The 20096-nt window shown below is 45.7% G+C and overlaps 1 protein-coding gene across 1 annotated transcript in view; it reads left to right on the forward strand.

Annotated features, from left to right (window-relative positions):
* Positions 1–995: 995 nt before the first annotated feature.
* MAML3 (mastermind like transcriptional coactivator 3) overlaps positions 996–20096 on the forward strand; it is a 157690-nt gene continuing 138589 nt past the window's right edge. Inside the window, exon 1 of the mRNA XM_059470612.1 lies at positions 996–1513. Coding sequence (XP_059326595.1) covers positions 1106–1513 — 408 coding nt within the window. The 5' untranslated portion in view covers positions 996–1105. The remainder of the gene's footprint in view (positions 1514–20096) is intronic.

Raw genomic sequence — 20096 nt, forward strand, 5'->3', positions numbered from 1 at the left:
TCCGCGGTGCCGGTGCCGGTGCCGGTGCGGTGGGGCCGCGGGGCCGGCAGGTGTCGGGGCCCGCTCACCGTGAGCGCCATGTCCGCTCCTGCGGGCCGGTCCGCGCCGGGTTTTGCACCGTGTCCCCGGGCCTGCCTCCCGGCCCCGAGCCGCCGCCGCCGCCGCCGCCGCCGCGGTGAGCGCTCCTGCCCTGGTATCACTCCGCTGGCACGGACGGGAGGCGGCGCGGCAGCAGAGCGTGTGAGCATTGTCATGGTGGTGGCGGCAGCAGCAGCACCGGCACGGCACAGCCAAGCGCCAGGCTGCCTCGCTCAGCCTTTGGCAGAGCGCTACTTTTTTTTTTCTTTTCCTTTTTGTTTTTTCCTCTCCAGCTCGGTCCGGATTGTTCATGTGTTTACTTCCCCCAGCCCGAGGATTTGCTATTTAGGTTCCTGTTGAAATGCAACTGAGCAGCCAAAGTACTTTGCGAACACCCAAACTTTTTTCTAGAAGGAAAATACAATAAGCAAGCGGCTTTGCCTGTCTGTTGATGCCGGGGAGCGCGAGTGAGTGCGCCGTGTGTGCCCAGCGTGTGCCCGTGCTCGGATGTGTGTGTGCGAACGTGCGTGTGAACGGGCGTGCATGTGGAGGGGCGCGTGTTTCTCCCCATCCATGGGGAGAGAAGGCTGTTGGCAACATGTCCGGAAATCTCATGGAATCTGTTTTGAAATAATGGATTATAAAAAAGAAAGAGGAGGAAAGGAACTGGTCTGATATCTCCTGGAGTTTGCTAACCCGAACTGCTGCTGCTTAGTTTGTTGTGCTTTTTGTGTGTGTGTCTGTGTGTGTGTTTGTGCGTGTTGCTGGCGATAACCTTTTAGCACCTTCTCTATTTCCCTCCCCCCTTCCCTCTCTCTTTTTAATGTTTTGGAGCTTCTCGAGAGGGATTGGCTGGGGGAAAAGAGAAACATTTGCTTGGGATCGCTGTTTCCCTGAGACATGATGGTGCCCCTTTCCCCCCCCGTCCCCGGTTCTCTGAAAAGTATCCCATCAGGACCCCGGAGAGACTGTCCGTGTGAAGTGTAGGATAAAAAGTTCTTCCAAAATAGTGTGCGCGGGGCCGAGCATGGGGGATTTCGCAGCCCCCGCTGCCGCCGCGAACGGCAGCAGCATTTGCATCAACAATAACCTGAAGAGCGGCCTCGGCGGGGCCGGTGCCGGGGCTGGCGGCTCTCCGCACGGCCCCGCCGCCGGTAACAATGCCGTCCCCAAGCACAGCACGGTGGTGGAGCGGCTGAGGCAGCGCATCGAGGGCTGCCGGCGGCACCATGTCAGCTGCGAGAGCAGGTACCAGCAAGCGCAGGCGGAGCAGCTGGAGCTGGAGCGCAGGGACACGGTCAGCCTCTACCAGCGGACCCTGGAGCAGAGGGCCAAGAAAGCGGGCACCGGCACCGGCGGCAGCAAGCAGCAGAGCAAGCAGCAGCAGGATGCCGAGCCCGCCGCGGCGGAGCAGAGGAACCACACGCTGATCATGGTAAGGGCTGCGGGCCGGGGGCGCAGCGCTGGCCGGCCGGGATGAGCTGCAGCTCGGGCCCGTGGCTCGGCAAGGGAAGCGGGGCTCGGCTCAACTTTGGCAGGGCTCTGGCGGGACGCTCCGCAACTTCTCACGGGCTGGGCTGGAGAGAGCGGACAATTGTTTTTCCCCCCGTCCCCTTCGGAAGGGTAGAAGCGCTCTGGGGTAGGGGGAAGGAGCGGTGCCAGGCGTGCACGGGGAGCCGGGGGAGGGTTTTGTGTGTGTGTGTGCGTGTGTGTGGGGCTGGCCCCTTTAAACCCCGCAGGCTGCAGGGAAAGTTGGGCAGGATTCTCGCTGGGGCTGCCCCGGCGTGCGGCAGCGCGGCTCCCCACGCCGCTGAGCCGCTTCCCAAAGTTTTCTCGGGAATTAAGGAGCTTAGCGAGCAGCGGAGGGGCGGAAGGGGGCGGGGGCTGGGCCGGTAGAAGCGTAGCGGCGAGTAGGAAGCGGAGTTTCCCACTCCCCGGCTGCGCCGATGAATAATGAGAGCTGTGGGGGGAGCCGGGCCCTGCGCTCCGCCTGAGCCTCATTTGGAGCCGGTGGCGGCCGCCGGCGGTTCTGCTGGTGCTGCTGGTGCTGGCTGGCGGGCGGCTGTGCCCTGTGGGACACGCGAGGGTGTCCGTGTGTCCTGACGTGTGTCCGTGTGTCCTGACGTGTCCCCCGGCGGGCGGGGTGCGGGGCTCAGGGGCGGGCACGGGCAGCAGCGGGGCGCTCCCGGCTGCCGGGCACAATGGGAGGGGGGCGGCGCGATGGCAGCGTGCGCTTTACAAGCCTCGCACGTCCCTCGCTGTCGCCGCCCTGCGCTGCGCGGGAGGCGCGGCCGGGCGGAGGGGCCGCCGGGGGAGGGCTCGGTGACAAAGCGGCGGGCGGCCGTCCTGCCTCTCGCCCTCCCCGCTTTCCGTGCGATTTGTGTCCCTCCGGGGCCGCGCCGAGCCTGCCCAGCCCCGGCCGCAAGTGCCGGCTCGGTGCCGGACAGCGATCCCCACCCCGTCCCGCTGCCCCTGCCCCGCTGCCCCGCGGCGGGCATCGCTCCGGCAGCGCGAACAAAAGCTCAGCGCCAGGGCTGCCCCCGCCTCCGGGCTGGGAGCGCAGCATCTCCCGGCGAGGCCGGCGGGAGGCGGGGATGCGCGGGGATGCGCGGGGAGCGGGGCCGGGCGGAATGCGTGCGGTGCCCTTGGCAAACAGGAAGCAGAGCGACCTCACTGACATCTTGCTGCTGTCCTGATGTTAGCAGCGAGCCATAGCCGTGTTTCCCTTCCCTCAGCAGCCGGGCTTTAAAACACGCTCCTCAGCACGGAGCTTTGCCTCGGCTTACCCCTGTCCCGGGGCAGCAACAGAGTCACTCCCCCGTGAGCAGGGACCGGGTTTTCGTCATTTGAGCTGTCCTCAGATCCCCTGTCACACCTCGTGTGTGCTCCACAAGGCACAGGAGAGGGGCTGGAGGCTTAGCAGACGTTCCCAGAATGATTCTCTCCAGGGCAGCGCTGTGTCCCCGTCCAGCTCCAGCGCAGCCCGGGTGCTTTTGGGCCTCGGCTAGGGTATGATTAATATAATATAATATAATATAATGTAATGTAATGTAATATAATATAATGTAATATAATTAATATAATTTTTCCTTTCCCCTTATTCCCAAGCCCCGGTGCTGAGGCATTAAAGCCAGGATTTTTTGATAAGCAGGTAGTTGGTCTTCCCCTGAAGATGTGGGACAGAAAGCCAGAGCTATAATGTGGAAGTTGTAAAAAGGAAAAAATAAAAGGGGGAAGTGCAGTTTCAGCTCTCACTGTTACTAGATCATTTGTAACACTTTAAAAGCTAAGAGCAGCCTTATTAGGAGATAGGTTATTATGGAATTTATCATAACTCAATTCCTGGGCTATGATCTTCATGTTATTTGAATATACTCGATGTGCCCTACGCCTTTAATCCTAAAAACATAAATTCTACTGCCTTATTATAAAAAAAGACCCTTTTCCGTTTGTTTTTGTTTTTTTTTTTTTAATACACAAATGTTGCCAAAAAAAATCTAGACACATCATCTGCTTTGTTTCACTAGTAAAGTGTTAATTATGATTTTTGACTAATGTCTAAGGACACTGGGGAGCATCCATGGGAACATGAAAGCAGTACTTAAAACCCAAGAGATTACTCTTTTCCAAGCAAGCAGTTGGAAATTATTTTCTTTCAGACATTTATGCTTTTTGCAGTAAAACCAAATGCAAGCTCCCAAACTTCTTAGTTTCTAGCAATCATGTCAGTATGGTAAGTTTAACCGTTTATGTAGATCATAACTTTTATTTAGCAGAAAAATTCAACCTAAGTTTTAAATGTTTTAAATTTTTTTTTTTTCACATAGGGAAAACATTAAGTACATTTAGGGGCTTTCTCCCTTTCTTTATTCTCTGGTAAACTCCAGTGTAAACTTTCACTGTGGAACAGTCTGCTGAGAATCTGTTACTAGTTTACACTTCTTTTTACACAAAAATCATTATTAGATTTTTCACTCATATTATTAAACTGCATGATTTGGAAAAGAAGCTGTTTGGATTAAATGACAACAAACCCAATGAGGACAGCAAGAAATGCTTTTTCTAATTATTTTTTTTTTCAATGAAAGCAAATTAAAGGAAAATATAATCTCTGTGTGTGTGTGTGTGTATGTGTTCTCCAAACTGAGAGTTGGATTATTAAAATGCTGTACCAGCCTGGCTTTCAGAGGAAGTATTGGGAAAATTTGCAATTCATCCCAAACTCTGCTGTTCATCTGTGGATCGGTTCCAGGAAATATCAACACATTATATCAGTTCTTTGGTGCTTTGTGAGCTAATCTGCTTTCTTGTTTCCTTCTTTCAGCGCAAGAGTCCTCTTGGCTCTGCATCCCTGTTATGTGTGGGGTTCAGAGGTTGTAGGTGTGTGTATACACATACATTATATAGAGAATAAATCATATATTTAGTATCTAATAGCCAAATACATAATAATAACTGCAAGTTATATCACTTATTTTTCTTATCCCCATGACTGTTGTCCTTACCATGCATTCTTTGTGCAGTGACATGTGTAATTATCACACTGGTCTTCCAGTACACATTTATTTACATCTGAGCTCTCCTGTAAACTATGAAGAGGCTGGAGCTACTTTTTCCTATTTTAAGGCCCTTTGAGACTTTTTTTGGTTTTAATTTAGCATCGTTGTGGGTTTGATAGCCACTGTCTTACTCTCTGTTTCCCACCCTAAACCCAGTACTTGGGAAATTGTGTTTTAAACACAATTGCATATGTTCACAAACCTGAGGGCATTTCTTGTGTTCTTCCTTGTGTAGTGTTGCTATTCCACTTTACATCACTCATGCTATAGGAAAAGTCCATTGCTCTGGCATTGCAAAGATGAAAGAAGAAGATAATTTTTTAGATGTTTTGGTTTGTTTTCCACAAGAAGTCAAACACTTGTAGCCCTTACTCATGCCTGACGACTAAGTAGGATTAAGCATCTCTTCAGTTAATAAGCTATGTCTGATCTTGCTCACACAGGGGTAAAGTCAGTAGTAAATACACAACAGGGATGATACCAGAGTTAAATCCCAGGCCAGCAATGGAAGGAGTCATTGTGTAACCCTTTTTATTTTCCCTTTCCTGTAAGGGTGGATCTCTGTGTCTTTCTTACTCCACAGGCCTCTCCCATTTGTTTTCTCCTTTTCATACCGACAGGGGCTCGATGTGCCTGTGTGATTGCTGTCCTCAGGACAAGGAGTTTTTGTGCTGACCTCCTTTTGCAGCTAGTCAGCACAATAGGTTTCAGTGTAGCAAACTGAAAGCAATGAAGAGACTCTTCACTTGGAGCACTGCTAGCCTCTGGTGACCTTTAATGCTCGGATGGAAAGTGTGTCCCTTTCAAAGGCAGTGGCTCGGGTTATTACAAGCCGTAGCCTGAGCAGGGCAAGCTGTATTTTGGCACAGGGTATCCAGTGGTAGTGAAATCTCAGCTTCAAGTTGACCAAACAGAATGTGCTGAAAGTCCTGCAGTGAAATTCTGGGCATTGTGAAGTTCAGGAAGAGCAGCTTTGTCTGGAACACATCAAAAACCCGTTCTGCTAACGCAGCACCGAAAATATGAACGTGTGATGGTGTTAGGACAATTGGCTGCATTTAGATTAACCTCAATTTACAGTAACTTGACCTAAAGCTTGAGGCCGCACAAATGGCCTCAGCTGGTGCAAGCTGAGCTGAGGAAGTGTCTCTCTCTCCTCTTTCCTGCTGCTGTGCTGAGGGCTCTGCTTGTGCATCCCCGGGTTCACGGGGCAGGGCGAGGGCACACACGCTCCTTCCCTCTCCTCGGGCTCTCTTTAGCTGGACCACGTTCATCCTCTGTTTGTTTGGCTGTCCCTCCCACAGGGAGCAGGAATTACAATACCTTAATGCTCCTGCGAAACCCAGCCCTTATCCCAGGATAAACACCTGGGCCCTCTCAGTTCAAGCGTGCCCACCTGGTGGCACACACTGAACCTCGGCTGAGTTACACCTGGTGTTGTTACACCTGGTGTCAGTGCACAGCTCTGCTCCTGAGCACGGCCACTGGAGCAGGGGCACCTGTGGGCAGCACAGGAGCCAGGGCTCATTGTTATTTAAACACTTGCATGTACAAGACACTTGGTTGTGTATAATTCATGTGAGAGGTGTGCTTGAATTAGCAGAGGTGTAAGAACAGGCAGTGGCTGCTGACTGGAATGCTCCAAGTGTGCTGTTTTGTGAATTGAAGTGTGAGGTGCAGCCTTGTCGGGGGACACAGTGTGGGTAGATGAAGGTGGGAGAGAATGTAATCATGTCCCCAATGAGTTGCAGCTGAACCCAATTACTGAAAACGAGGAGCAGGTGTGATGTTAACAGCCCACACCTGTGGCCAATAAGAGCAGTGGTATTGCTGGGAGCTGGAGTCAGTTGGCTGCTGCAAGGACCAGGAACAGTCAGTGCTGGAGGAGCTGCCTGTGAGGAACACTGAGGAGGTACAAAACTCTGGCAATATGAGATCCTTGCACTATTATGATAAGAAAACCTGTGATATATAAGGCCACACAGCCTCTGACTGGAGTTACCAACCTGTGACCAGCCTGAGGTCTTACAGGCTGTTTAGATAAGCAGCATGCTTGTACGTTCAGTGGGAATTTGGGAGCCTTAACAATTTCAAATATATATTTTCCTGGTTTGTCTAAGCTGGTGAGTCACAAAATCATGTAACTTTGATTGCTCTTTTGCTTTGCTCTTACTTGTTTTAGTTTCCCAGTGCTTGTAGCTTTAAAGTCCCACAAACTGCTCCTGTTTGCTTTCTGAATACTTGAAACTCAGTTCATAGGGCTCAAGAGAAAATGTCTTTTCAAACTATCAGTAGTTAATAAGATTGCAGCTGTTGAAATTCTGTGCTTACAGCAAGAGCTGCCTTCTTTCCAGACTTTCCTCTTTCAGACTGATTTTGTTTGCCTCCACACACCATTAAAATTGGTGAGGAGGTAAGAATAATTAATTGTTTTGTTGACCTGAGAGAAGTGTGTGTGCACCCATAGGAACTTTGCATTTTCTGGAAGTTTGTGGAAGTGCTAGAGCTAATGCTGCAGTGCTGTTGGCAGCACAGATGATCTATTGCTGTTTGCTTGCTGTCAGCTCTTCACAACCACAGCTCACAGAGAGCAGGAAAGAGGTTTGAATTTATGACTTTCAGAATAACCATGGGAATAAACAGAAAGAACAACAGGTCAGGTATTTCTTTTTCCTTTTTTTTTATTACTTTCTGCAATTGTTCAGTGCTGCAGTGAAGGTGGGGTTTCCCTGCATCATCTTTGTGATGCTTGTGACAATCTGGGGCCAGTTCAGAAGGTCCTTGGATGTTGTGTGTCTCGGGAAAGGGCAGAGAATTGGTTTTTAACCTTGCTCTGACCCTGGGCAGCATCACAGCCAAGAAGCCAGCATGCCTATGTGTGTGTGTTTGTACCTGTACTCACACACCGGTGTTTAACTGTACTCCAAGGCAAAGTGAAGTGATTTGTGATCAGTTTCGATGGTGAAATGGGATGTAATAGTCCAACAAGTTTAACAATCACTGATACATACCCATTTTCTGTATTTGCATCCTCTTCCTCTTTCCTTTAGCTCATGTCTGATCTCCTGTGATGTTTTGGCACTTCTGTGTTGTGTTTCATCTGAAGGAGGAAGGGAGGTGGCGATGGCAAATGAGATTGTAGAGTAGTTCTGGAAAGTATAGGAGCTCTTTAATCATCCTTACATTGAGGGGGATAGATCAGCACTTTGCCAAAAAAGAAATCGTTGTGTTCCCTGCCCAAGGATTTACCAGGGCCATGCTCATGGTCAGCTGCAAATACCAGCTGAATGAGTTAGTCTGGTTTTCCTGCTTTTCCAGGTCCTATGTCCATCAGAACATCTCAGTGTGCTGTGCTGGCTGATTTTCTGCACTGCTGTTAGCTGGGTGGTGACCTACCTCTGTTTTGCTCAGATTTCAGGAGTTCTAAACACTTTCCAGTGGCATGGCTGATGAATATGTATTCACAAAATGCAGCACCAAACAACCAGGATTTTGGGAAGATTTACACTTTAATAAGCCACAGTTATGGTCTTGTCCTCTTGTTGTCCAAGCAATCCTATCCGTGCCTTAGTGTGTGAAGTTGGTGCTTCGGATATTTGGGGTGATTTGCACATCCTTCTACAGGTGAAATCACTGAACAGCTTGAAATCAGTGCTGGTTTTTGTCAGACCCATGTGGCCATTACTGTCTGAGGCAAAAGAGTTGGGTGTTTCCACAAGAATCCAGAGCTCCTCACGGTGGTTTGCAATATGGTTTGTGTGAGCCAAAAGTCTGCCTTCTGCAGGCTTAGGTTGTCCGGGGAGTTGCCAGAACAAAGTTTTATATGCCATATTTCGTGTTTCAGTCATAACACTGGGATGTCAGCGTTCCTCAATTAGTAATCATTCATAATATTGGCGTTTCAGTAGGGGTCTGTGCGTCACAGAGCTGCCTCCTTTGGTCTGCAGGGTGGCACAAGGACATTATGGAGCTGATTGTGTGTTTTCAGCACAGAGACCCTTTCCCTTCCCCTGTGGAACTGCATGGAAGGTCTCACATCATTTTGGTAATATTAAGCAATAATATTCTTATTTTCCTCTCTCATTATTGCCTGCTGTGGTTTTGTGTTGCTTCTGTTGTTCTGTAAATATCAATATGAGTCAATCTGTTCCCCTTTGTGATGTTGTAAAGGGATTGTTTGTATAATGAAATATAAAAGGTGTCCTACGACTTCAGTTTAGCTCATCTGTGAGGCACAGAACATGGAAGAAAAGAGACAAATTGAGATGTCTGTGGTGGCAGAAGTGAAATGTTACTGGCAATATTTAGAACAAATTTGGGGGTATATCTTGGGAAGTTACTGCTGACAGTAACTGTGTACTGCATATTAGAATTATGCAGTATCTTTATCCAATACATGCATAAAGAAAAATCCTAATTCCTGTAAGAAACTGAGTTTTGGCAAACTGTGGGGAAAAAAAGATATTGCAGAAATCCCCAACTTACATTTGAGCCATTTATATGGATGACTTTATTAATAACCTTTTTTCTGTCACACATCAGCACTTCCTGAACCTGTTTTCCAATTCTCCCTATATGTAACTTTTATTTCTAAACCTGTAGAATTTAGAAAACCAGAGCTGTCATTTCTCACAGTTTAGAAAAACAATTTGTGTACGTGAAATTTCTGCAAGATCTCTGCCAGGAAAAAGCCTCCCTCCCTGAAAGCTAAGAACCCACAAACTGTGAGCTATTGAGAGCTGATACAGACCTTAAGAGCCACATGTCAAGTGCAAGATATCTTTGCAAGTTTAGGAGATATTAGAATCAAATTATTGTTGAAGTGTTTTGGCTGGGCCCATGACTGAAAGGAAGAAGATAAATAAGAGGAAAAAAAATCCTGGTTTTTTTTGTCTTTTTTTCCCTTTTTTCCCTTCATTTCCTTGTTTCTTTCTTCTTGTTTCTTGTTTCAATTTTTGTTTCTTCCTCCTTTCTTCCTTCCCCCTTTCTTTCCCCACCGTTTCTCCACCCCCCTTTCTTCCCCCACTTTTTCCTTTTCCCCTTTGTTTTTCTTTCTGTGACAGGGCCTTGTGTCAGACCTTCAAGGGGAAGAGACACAAATCTTCTGAATTTTTACTGTTTGTGAGTGTTATTTTGTACAACTGATGTAATTAATACAGAGAGAACCCTGCAGTGAGTAATGGGTTTATTTATGGTAAATGTGTGTTTTGACAACTGGGACCACCCTCTTAATTTCCGTTTGTAAGGTGGAAGTTTTGAAGAATTGGGGGGTTCTGCCACTTGAAGAAAATGATGTGATTGGAAAAAGGGCTAATTTCCTCCAAAATCATTTTTCTGCAGAGGCCTTTCATCCTGGCACAGTTAAGTTGCTTTAATTCCTCCAAGGGAGATGTGTGTGAGGGAAAACTCACAAAAAACTGTTTCTGCAATAGGGTTTTACTGGCTGCTTCAGCTGATTTATCTCAATAATGGCTCAGTCACACAAAGGAGATGAAGTTTCACAACTAGGTCATCTTTAAAATTTGTTTAGTGTTGACTTTATTCTTTCTGGCTGGAGCTTCTGTCCGGTGTGGATCAGTGCTTTTAAGAAAACTGAATTGTAATCTGTCATCTCATTGAGCTGGGTGTGTGGGAATGGAGAAGTGGCAAGATTTTTCCCAGTGCTGGTATGTGAAGTTATTTTCATTCAGTGTGATGTTAGAAATATATTCTGGCCTATACAGTAACATCAAAAGATTATTGTTTCCATATTTAATATTAAAAGCACTTACTACTTTACTGCATTCATATGGGCAAGTACATCAGGTACTTTAAAGAATTTAGCAAAACAATTATAAACACTGAAATAAAGTCTACTCGTAAAATACAAGTTAAGGGAAGCATATAAGTTATTTAGATCTCTCCCAAAGTGTAAGGTGGTGTAAGTTGGACAGTATGCAGAGCCCATTCCCAAAACTAAAAAAATAAAAAAATCCTTGGCATTACTGCTGTGTGCAGGGGGAAGCCCTTGGTAAGAAGCTTTGGGCTCAGACGCTGTCCTGGACATAAAAATAGCCATCTGTCCAGGCTGTGCAGGGCTGCAGGGAGGCTCAGGAAGCAGGAGATGTTGAGCACCACTCCTGTTCACTGTGTGATGTGATGTGCTGGTCAGCAATGGCCAGAGCTCTGCTGTCCTTCTGGGGCCAAAACCCAGCTGCTAGGTGAATGGCAAAAATACTTTTAAAAAGATGCTGTAAAAAATGTGTCCCCCTTTCACATTCCACCTCTCATATTCTGATTTTTAAATTAAATTTTTTTTCAATTTAAGTTTTTTAGTTCTTTTTTTTTTATATTTTTCTGCAATGGTTTCTTCCAATGCGCATTGTTCAGTCTCTCTCGCTCGCTTTGCGCAGCGGGGAAAAGATTTGACAAGAGCTCTAAAACAAACAAACATGGTATTTCTGCCTTAGTTTTTCCTATTTTTGGCATGGACTGATGTGTGAGGAGCGCTCATGGATTCGCTGTGGCTTTGAGCAGTTTTGTGTGGGTTTATATTCCTGAGTGCCCTGCTTGTTCAGCTTCTGCCCCAGGAAGGTGACAGAGGCAGCGAGGGGAGAATTCACTGAGACAGAAGAGAGAACCCCAAGGTGGGTTATCCTGGCAAAAAGATCTTGGTGTCTTCCTCAGGAGCTGCTGCCATGCTCAGTGTAAAACAGGTTAGTTTGGTGAAAGGAAACATTTTCTGCCTTTTTTTATCTGCAAACTGGAGTGATGCTGCTGTTTGCAACCTGCAGGAGGATACAGGCGGCCTGAAACCGAGCTGTATCTGATGATCACTACAGAGCAGTCTGAAGGGTTTCTCTCAAATTTCCCATAGCATGGGGAAAACACTGATAGCAGTCTCCTACACGTGCACTTCATCTGGGTTTTCATGTAGCTCTCCTACCTCAGTGGCATTAGAATAGTAAGACAAGGAATTTTGAAATGAGACACAGATATTTAGAATGTCCTATCCTGATGCTCCTTTTCCTCAGGGCCATAAAGAACCCTTTCTCTCCCAGGTTTTGAGGTGGTTGTAGAGTCACAGAATGGGTTGGAAGGGATCTTAAAGGTCATTTACTTCCAGCCCCCTTGCCACTGACAGGGAAACTTTCCACCAGGCCAAGCTGCTCAAAGCCCCATCCAACCTTATGCTGTTGTCCTCTGGTTATTTACAGTCTGTTCCAAAAAAGATAATTCAAAATTAACCAGGTTAAACTGATGGATGAGGGTGATTTTTTTACTTTTTTTTCATATGTCAGCTGCAGTTATTCTTTCATGAGTTGTTTGTCATATGTGTTTATTTCCTTGTCTCTGCCGAGGCCCTTGTTTGGAGTGTGATTTTATATTTTGTTAATAGACACGCACACACTCTCTCCCCACCTGAAACACTGATTTTTTTTTATTTTCTAGTCCTTAATCCAGATTTATGAGCCCTATTAGTAAAGTTAAAATTAACTTTCAAAACCTAAATCAGATGTGCAAATAGGATAGCTTATGCCTAAACTTGCTGTCACCTGTTAAAATAATCCAACCATTTAAAAAAAAGCAACTGAGCATCACGTTTATACTGAAGTTTTGAAGGAAATTGAACCAGCAAAGGTTGGCATTTAGGAAGTATTCTGGAACAAGGGGGTCTTAAAATTCTGATCAAGGCAATAGAAGCCTTTGTGCTGATGCTGACATGGGGTTTCATCAGCTTACTGGTTTCAGTTCAGGGCTGGAAGCTGAGTGTGAAGACAGCTGGCGGAGATTTCTGCTTCCCATAAGGTGAAAGACAAAGTATCTACTAATCTTTAAATATTTGTAAATATAGCAAAACCCCAATTTAATAAACTTTTATTCTTGCATAACAGGTGCACTGAAGGTATTTTTAAAAATTAATTAGCAGTCAGTATTTTGTTGTGTTAGTGCAGAGTGGTTTGTGTGTTCATGCAAGTGGAGTTGTCAAGTAACATATTTTAATAGTTACCAACCAGTAAGAATTGACCCTTCCTTAAAAAAATTAGTGCAAATCCAACCATGCTCCCAAACAGATTTATTCATATCAGGATTTCCTGCTTGATGATTTAAATCCTGTTTAAATTCAGCAGTTTAAATCACTTTGATTTACATCAGCCATTCACCCTTGGGTGAAGTGGGGTTGTGCTGGGACTGAGTCTCTTTGCCATTTAGCACTACACTTACTCCATCCTCCAGTTTTAAGTTGCTTGCATGGTTTGGCTGATACCTGTGTGCACTTCCTTTGCTGTGCTCATCAGCTCAAACATGTTCATTTATGTGTGTTTTAACACTTGTATCAGAATAAGGAAGGGGTTGAGTAGTTTAACAGTGTAATTGAGATGATAATGCAGCACAAGTGTGTAATTTATACAGATGTTCATGACCAGTAAATATTTTGTCTCATAATGAAACTTGTTTATGTACAGTTAATTTATTTTGGTTTTACCATTTTCAGTTCTGTTTGTTTTTTTTACTGGGCTGAAATTCAGTGAGACCTTGATGAGTTTGGGGTTTTTTTTTCCCTCTTTCTTAACTAAGGACATCAGACTCTGTCCCTCCCTGTCTCTTTTCCTTTAACCTGAAATCACAGGAGAAAATGGTACTTTTCCAGGTCAGGTGGGCTTTGTCTGTGCTCAGCTGCCAGGTGGTGAAGGTGTCTGCAGGGCAATTAGATCTCATAAATGCACTGTTCTACTCACTAGGGTGAATTGATTGCTTTTATTTACTCAAGTTAGTTATGATTTATGATATATTGTAATGGGAAGGTTTTTTTGACACGTCAACTGGCATTTTGGAATCATTTGTCATGTTCGTGTCAAAAACAATGAGGAAGGACAACGAGTTCAAGTAAAACACAGAAGTTTTAGGGTAATTTAGCAGTGAGCTAGGGGTCTGTTGATCCGGGTGCAAAGCACAAGTGCAGAGTTGCTGTGGGGGAAGGTTTTGGAGAGCACAGCACCACCTCCTTCCTCTCCCTGCTGGAAACTAGTGAGCAGGCATTGTGACAAAAGGTAGATTTGTGTGTGAACTGAAGGGTAATGCACCACGTCTCACACCACAGCATTTAATTAGGAGGTGAGCTTGAGGGATGCTGTGTGACGCTGGTATCATCTCCAGTGCCTCAGTTTCAGTGCCTAGATTGTTCAATGGCTTGTCTTCCTGTTCTTCAAAGGGAAGGAATCAAATGTGGTCCGGAAGGTTTGAAGCAGTAGTAGATGTGAGTTCAAGTGTCCAAGCTGTATTGTTCTGTTAGCCTGGCATTATTCATAGATTTACAGATTGCAATCAAATCAGCGCAGACTGGGACATGTTTCCATCACCACTAAGTTCTGAGTTTGTGTTGGATTTACTGGAGACCTGATCTTGAGAGCTCCTAGAAGAATATGGGTGGGAAACATGAGGGTGCTGGATAGTAAAATTCCTTGAGGAAATGGATTTTTCTGGGGATTAAAAGAGAGAACTTGTTTGGCAGATGTTTTACTTTTCTGATTGTACAGATCTTGCCACGGTAGGAAGTGAAGGGGAGGGTAGAAGGTGGTTTTAACCTGTCCTGATAATTCATTAGAGCAGGAAGGCTGTGCCTGTGCTTGGGAAACAACTGGCACACCTGGAATGCACCCCTGGTCAGAGGGAATAGTGTGGTTCCCTGGGGTTCTGTAACTGAGTTTCCTTCATTATGGACATGGGCAAAGTCCAAAAACAAATGTTGAGGTTGTCATTATTGCAATTGACTGACATGAGCAGTTAAAGACTCTCTGTGTGTGTATATATGTGTGTGTATATATATATATATATATATATATATGACGACATGTAGCTTTGCCAAAAATGCTAATGTAAGTCTGTGTTTACCTATTGAAAATATAATTGACACTGTTGCCAATTCAGCAGTCCATACAGGTCTGGCAAATCCAGTGAATGTTGTAGAAAATGACAGCCTTCGTATCTTGGGGATAATAATTTGAGTGTGGCCTGTCAGTGTAACCTGGTTGACCGTATTGGAAAATGCTCAGCTGGAGATTGCTCCAATATCATGATCTTTTATTAATTTGTAGATATGCATGGAAGGGAGAACTCTTCTCTTTTGCTCTTTGGAGTTAGATATTGAGTGCAGGGTAATAAAATATATCTGCATACTTTTCTTCCCCCACAGATTCTGTGGTTAGGAAAACATTAGCAAATCCTGACTGTGACCAACCTTACCTTTCTGACCATGGAAAAAGATGATAAAATTCTGATAGACTAAAAATAGATTTTCAAAAAAATTGGTCTGTGGGGAAAATGGGAAAGCAATTACATGGAAAAAAATAATGCAGAAACATTTATGTGGCTTGATTTGCTTTCCCCAGTTATGTTTGTGTTAGAATGTAGACAGATACACCTATATCACTTCTTTGCAGACATGCTTGGCACTAAAGTTCTGTGTGTAATGAAGTCTTGAAAAATGAGTTATCTGGTTATATTGTAGGAATAGAAATGGATACTTAATGAAGTGGTACAAGAGTAGAAATTATCTGCCATGCATCACAGTTGTTAATCAATAAATGCCTGCAGAGTTTATTTCTGTATTTAATGATACCTGGAATGCTTGGCCCAAATCTGACTGGTGTTCACAACAGCTAAAGTCTTTGAACCATTCTGTGAAATTCATACCAGGACCTCAGTTATGCTGGAGTAAATAATCTATACTCTAATACTAATTATTTTTCCTTAATTAGTGTAATTGAGAAACAGTACCGAGGTCACAGCCCTTGCACATTTTGGTGGGAAATTATTGGGCTATTTTCTAGAAAACACTTTTTCTGCAGCTCGAAACGTCAGTCCAATGTAACATTTTTGTGTAGATGTGGACTGAGGAGTGCAGGGGCTGGGACAGACAGGGCGGATGAGTGCAGTGTGTTCCAGACAGAGATCAGATCCAGCACACACACCTGCAGGTGGGTGTAGGGCTGAATATAGTAAATGTTAATGAGAAATATGAAAACTCATTAGGAGGGCTTGATGAGGAGAAAAGGTGGTGGAAATGGCAGTGATGTCAGTAGTGCCCGACTGTTCATTAAGTGTGGTCACAGTTTTACCAATTGGGGCTCACTAAAACGACACTGCACGTTTCAAGATGAGTTTGGAGTCACCGAAAGGGTTCTCTAGGTTTCTCTGTAGTTGGCTGCTTGTTGTGCAAGACCTCACCTTCCCTAAAAGCTGGGTTTTTGCGGGGGAAGTGCCTGTGGCTGCCTGTAATTTAACACCTCTCATTACTCATTAGCAAAGGCATCCAGGCTATGGTAGATGTTTCTCTTTAGTCAGGCTTCGCTTAGGAGAAATGGCTGATTGATTTGTGACTTTCCTTGCGACTAATACTAGTTTACTTGTTGACATATGGGAGTTTTCATTCATGACGTATTTTCTGTTTTCACCTGGAAAATCTCTCAATTGTTATATCACAGAAAAGTAAATGTGCTGCACATATTCTTTGGGGTTAGTCTGTATCTGCTGGAGGGAGATAGGGGACTGATATGGAGGGAGGAATGCTGTGGCTTGTTTGGACAGTTTGCCTTTCAGGAAGGGGAAGATCTGGTAGGGGATTTCTCGTGTTTATTCCTGAGGAAAGACTGAGCACTGATTCAGAGTTAAATGGCTTGGATGCTTACCAGCATACGTACAAACACTAGCTCTACAAAACACTAGTTAATGAGTACACTTCTTCCCATCAGCAAAACCATCCTTACACGTTTGACAGGGAAGTAAGTGAAAGGGGACTTCACTCTGTATCTGTCTGTGAGTATTACAGCAGTTCTCATTGCAGTAGCTGAGTTTCTTGGCTCCAGCAGGAGGTCAGTACTGCAAAAAGCATTTGCTTGTGTTGGAAGGAAACTGGAAAGGTATTGCCGATATTAGTTCCACTCTTCATATTTTATCCATCCTTAGACTTCAGGTGAGATTTTGAAACTCAAAGAACCTGCAAGACAAGGGTTCAAACATAGGGGAAATCATGCCCTGGGCAATAGGTCTGAGACAACACAAGTTAGGCATGCCTTTGGGTGGTTGCAAAGCCTCTCAGACCGCTGTTGTTCTGAGTGCAAGATTCTGCATCTACTGTATCTGTATGAAAATTAAATGAGAACAAATTAAGCCTGAGAGGATAAATAAAAAAATACCAGAACAAAAATGCAGTTAGGCACTAACACATGCAGGGACAATGAAGCTGGAGGTGTCTGACATGTCCAGTTGAACAGATGACTTGTTTGTGAACGTGCTGGCTCATAACTATAGAAGCAGTCACTAAATGCAAGTGCTGTATGTGCAGGGACATCTGTATCTGGTGTCTCTGTCTGAAAACACCTCAGATGCTGCCAGCTGCAGCACTGGCCTGCAGAAAACACCTCTCTGCTTTGGGAGGAGATGCATGGTAGATGTGGAAGCATGTGATGCATAGGTACACATCTCTGTGGTCTTTGATGCTTCCTCTCACTTTCAGGTGTGATTCATGTTTCTGTTTGTGGTTCTGTGTAGTTGTCTGGGTTTCTTTTCTGCTGCCTGTTGTGCTCATTACATTTTGGCTTCCAGTATTTTTTATTTATCTATAAATAGCTATAAATATTATAGCCATTAAAGAGTTATTAATTCTGATTTTTTCCTATTTCTTGACTTGGTAGAGTCTCAATGCTCTGACCAGAGCTTACTTTTCATGGCAAATTCGTAATAATTGGAAAGATTCTTGCATAATAAAAACCAGAGCATAAAGAAAAGAGGAGAATCTAATCCTCACATTTAGCTTAACTGTTATTCTGGTTTACGCTTTTGGTTCTTGCAGTGGCTATGGATACCTATTCATGTTCTGAGTGTTTCATCAACAGTGGCAGGTGGGCTCTGCCAGACTTATTCAGCTTCTTTGTCTTCCTTCTGGACAGTGTGTGTGTGTCGTGTGTTCTGCACAGGGACATTTATCTCAGATTAGCATTGACAAATAGAGCCAGCACTCTTCCATAAAGGCAAGGATTGCTTTGCAGACTGTATCTATTGGCTGTGCATCCCCTGTATGAATTTTTAGGAAGATTTAGGAAGATTAAAAACAGGAAGATGGACCCCAACTCTAATTCCTTTCCAGAGATTGGGTGTTGCACACAGAGGAGCTCCAAAAGATGTGGCCAGTACAGGACTGAAAATATGTTATTAGAATTGATCTTTCCCATGGAAAGAGGAGGGAAAGGAAACAAGTGCACCAATCTGAGGGAGCAGGAACCAAATCTTCTCTGAAGAAGTTCTGAAGTAAATCATGTTTGACACTGTAAGATATCTTTAAAAACTAAAACAGAAGTTAGTGCAGTGGTTTTGATAGTACTGGCATGCAGGCGTAGTAAAGGGGAAATACGCTGCAACAGTAAGACACTGAAGACATGAAGGCAAGGAATCTGTTTGAGACAATCTACCTGGAGTAGATAATAAATAAGAGCCCGGTTAGAGGGCGTTGCCCATCTCTGCCATGGCAGAGCCGCCAAGGCTCCGTGTGCGGGGCTGGCGCTGGGGGAGCCCAAGGCGAGCCCCGGCGCTGCAGAAGCGCTGTGCACGGTGCTGTAGGTGGCACCCTTCCCTTTGCGATGCTGCTGAACCCGTGCCAAAGGCACACCGAGCTGGGGGGCCCGGCTGGCTCCAGCCGCACGGGCCCGCTGGGTGCTGCTTTGCCCGGCTGGAAAACCCGGCAGGCGAAAGCAGGGCTGCCCCCTGTGCTCAGCAGGGCCGCTGCAGCTGTGCATCGTGCTGGGTGCGAGCTGCAGAGCCCGTGTGGGCCGTGCCCTCCCAGCGCATCCCATCCCTGCGGCTGTGCTGCGGGAAACTGCGCGGGCACCGGGAGACACCTGGGATGCTGCTGTTAGAGATACTATTGCCTCTGCTGGTTGTGATGCTGCTCTTAAAGACACATGGGATGCTGCTGTTAAAGATGCATAGGATGGTACTATTAAAGATACTATTGCCTCTGCTGGGTGTGATGCTACTATTAGAGATACTATTGCCTCTGTTGGTTGTGATACTACTGTTAAAGATACACAGGATGGTACCATTAAAGATACTATTACTTCTGTTGGTTTAACGTTTTATTCGGCTGGCACGTTAAATCACAGCGTTGCTTCTCTAGCAGTAGCTCTGCCAGGAGTGCTGGAGGTTATTCCAAATGCGTGCTTGAGGGACGTGGGGACTCAGGGTCCTCAGCCTTGTTTGTGCTGCTCTAAGTAGAGACCACAAAAGGCTGGCTGGCTTTTTATTGACCTTGTGGTTTGGGAGCTGAGAGTGAGGGCGCTGGGGCCGAGCTACAGAGGGGTTACTGTGTCAGCTGAGCCGGGGTAACCCTGCGTGGCAAAGCCAGAGGGGGGCTCTGAATGAAGCTTTCATTGCCTGGTGCCAATGCTGTGGCCAAAAGCAGTCAGCTAAAAATATGTCCCTAAAATGGGCAGTCATCTGACATTTTATTTACTGTTGTGGTTTGGGCATGGGTGGATGAAACATTTTAATAAATTACTGTCTCTTTTTGTCTGCTCACATTTATCACATTTCACTAATTCAAGAGGTATTTATTACGTGCCTAATAAATTGGAGCTTTGGTGTGCTGACTAATTTGCATGAAGGTGCTTGGAGAAGGAGGAAGGATTGGGACAAGGAGTATGAGGCAGAAAACAAAGCTTTTCATTTCTTATGCATGTGACCTAATCCTCCAGCACCAAATCCTGTGCCAGGAGGTGCTGTATTTGTGCCCACTGCAGGGTGAGAGTGCAGGCACTCAGTGCCCAGCATTTGCCATACTTCAGTGTAAGTTCTGCTGCTCTGTGTCGTGGCTGGGCTCCCTCTGCCCTCTCAGCTCCCTGCAAGGCAGGCAAGTCATGTCCCTGTGTGATCATTTCACCCTGATCTCCATCCTAACCGTGGCTGTGGCCACAGACAAAGGAATGGCATTTTGGCATTTTCTGCCAGAGATGGAGGGAATGCAGTGATCCTTTAGGGACAGTGATCAGAAAGGGTAAAATTCTGAAGCACTGCCCTGCAGTTGTGCTTTAAAAATGAAAAATTACAAGATATAGAGGGTGCAGGGGAGGAGCTGCTGCTCTGCTGTCTGACAGAGCTCCCTCTTCCTTCATCTGAAGAGCCATGCTGCTTCCTGAGGCTGCTGCTGCTGCACAGTGCTTGCTCATTTTGATGGGAAGGCGTTTTCCAGGGAGGGGAAAAGGGGACAGCTAATATCCTCTCTTCACCCCCAGTGCGAAACCAAAAGGACCTTAAGTGATGCTCTACAAAAAGAAGAGAAATTTTCACTTATCCCTCTTAGTGGTTGGTACATTCCCCTGCTTCTGATTAGTCCTTCAACACTGTGAGGAGCCAGTTTGCTCTCACTGCTGCATTTTTGTCAGGCACAGCCATGCTTTTCACTCGTCCTCTCCCTTCCAAACCCAC

The sequence above is a fragment of the Ammospiza nelsoni genome, chromosome 4 (genome assembly GCF_027579445.1).
Source record: "Ammospiza nelsoni isolate bAmmNel1 chromosome 4, bAmmNel1.pri, whole genome shotgun sequence".
Taxonomy (NCBI): Eukaryota; Metazoa; Chordata; class Aves; order Passeriformes; family Passerellidae; genus Ammospiza; species Ammospiza nelsoni.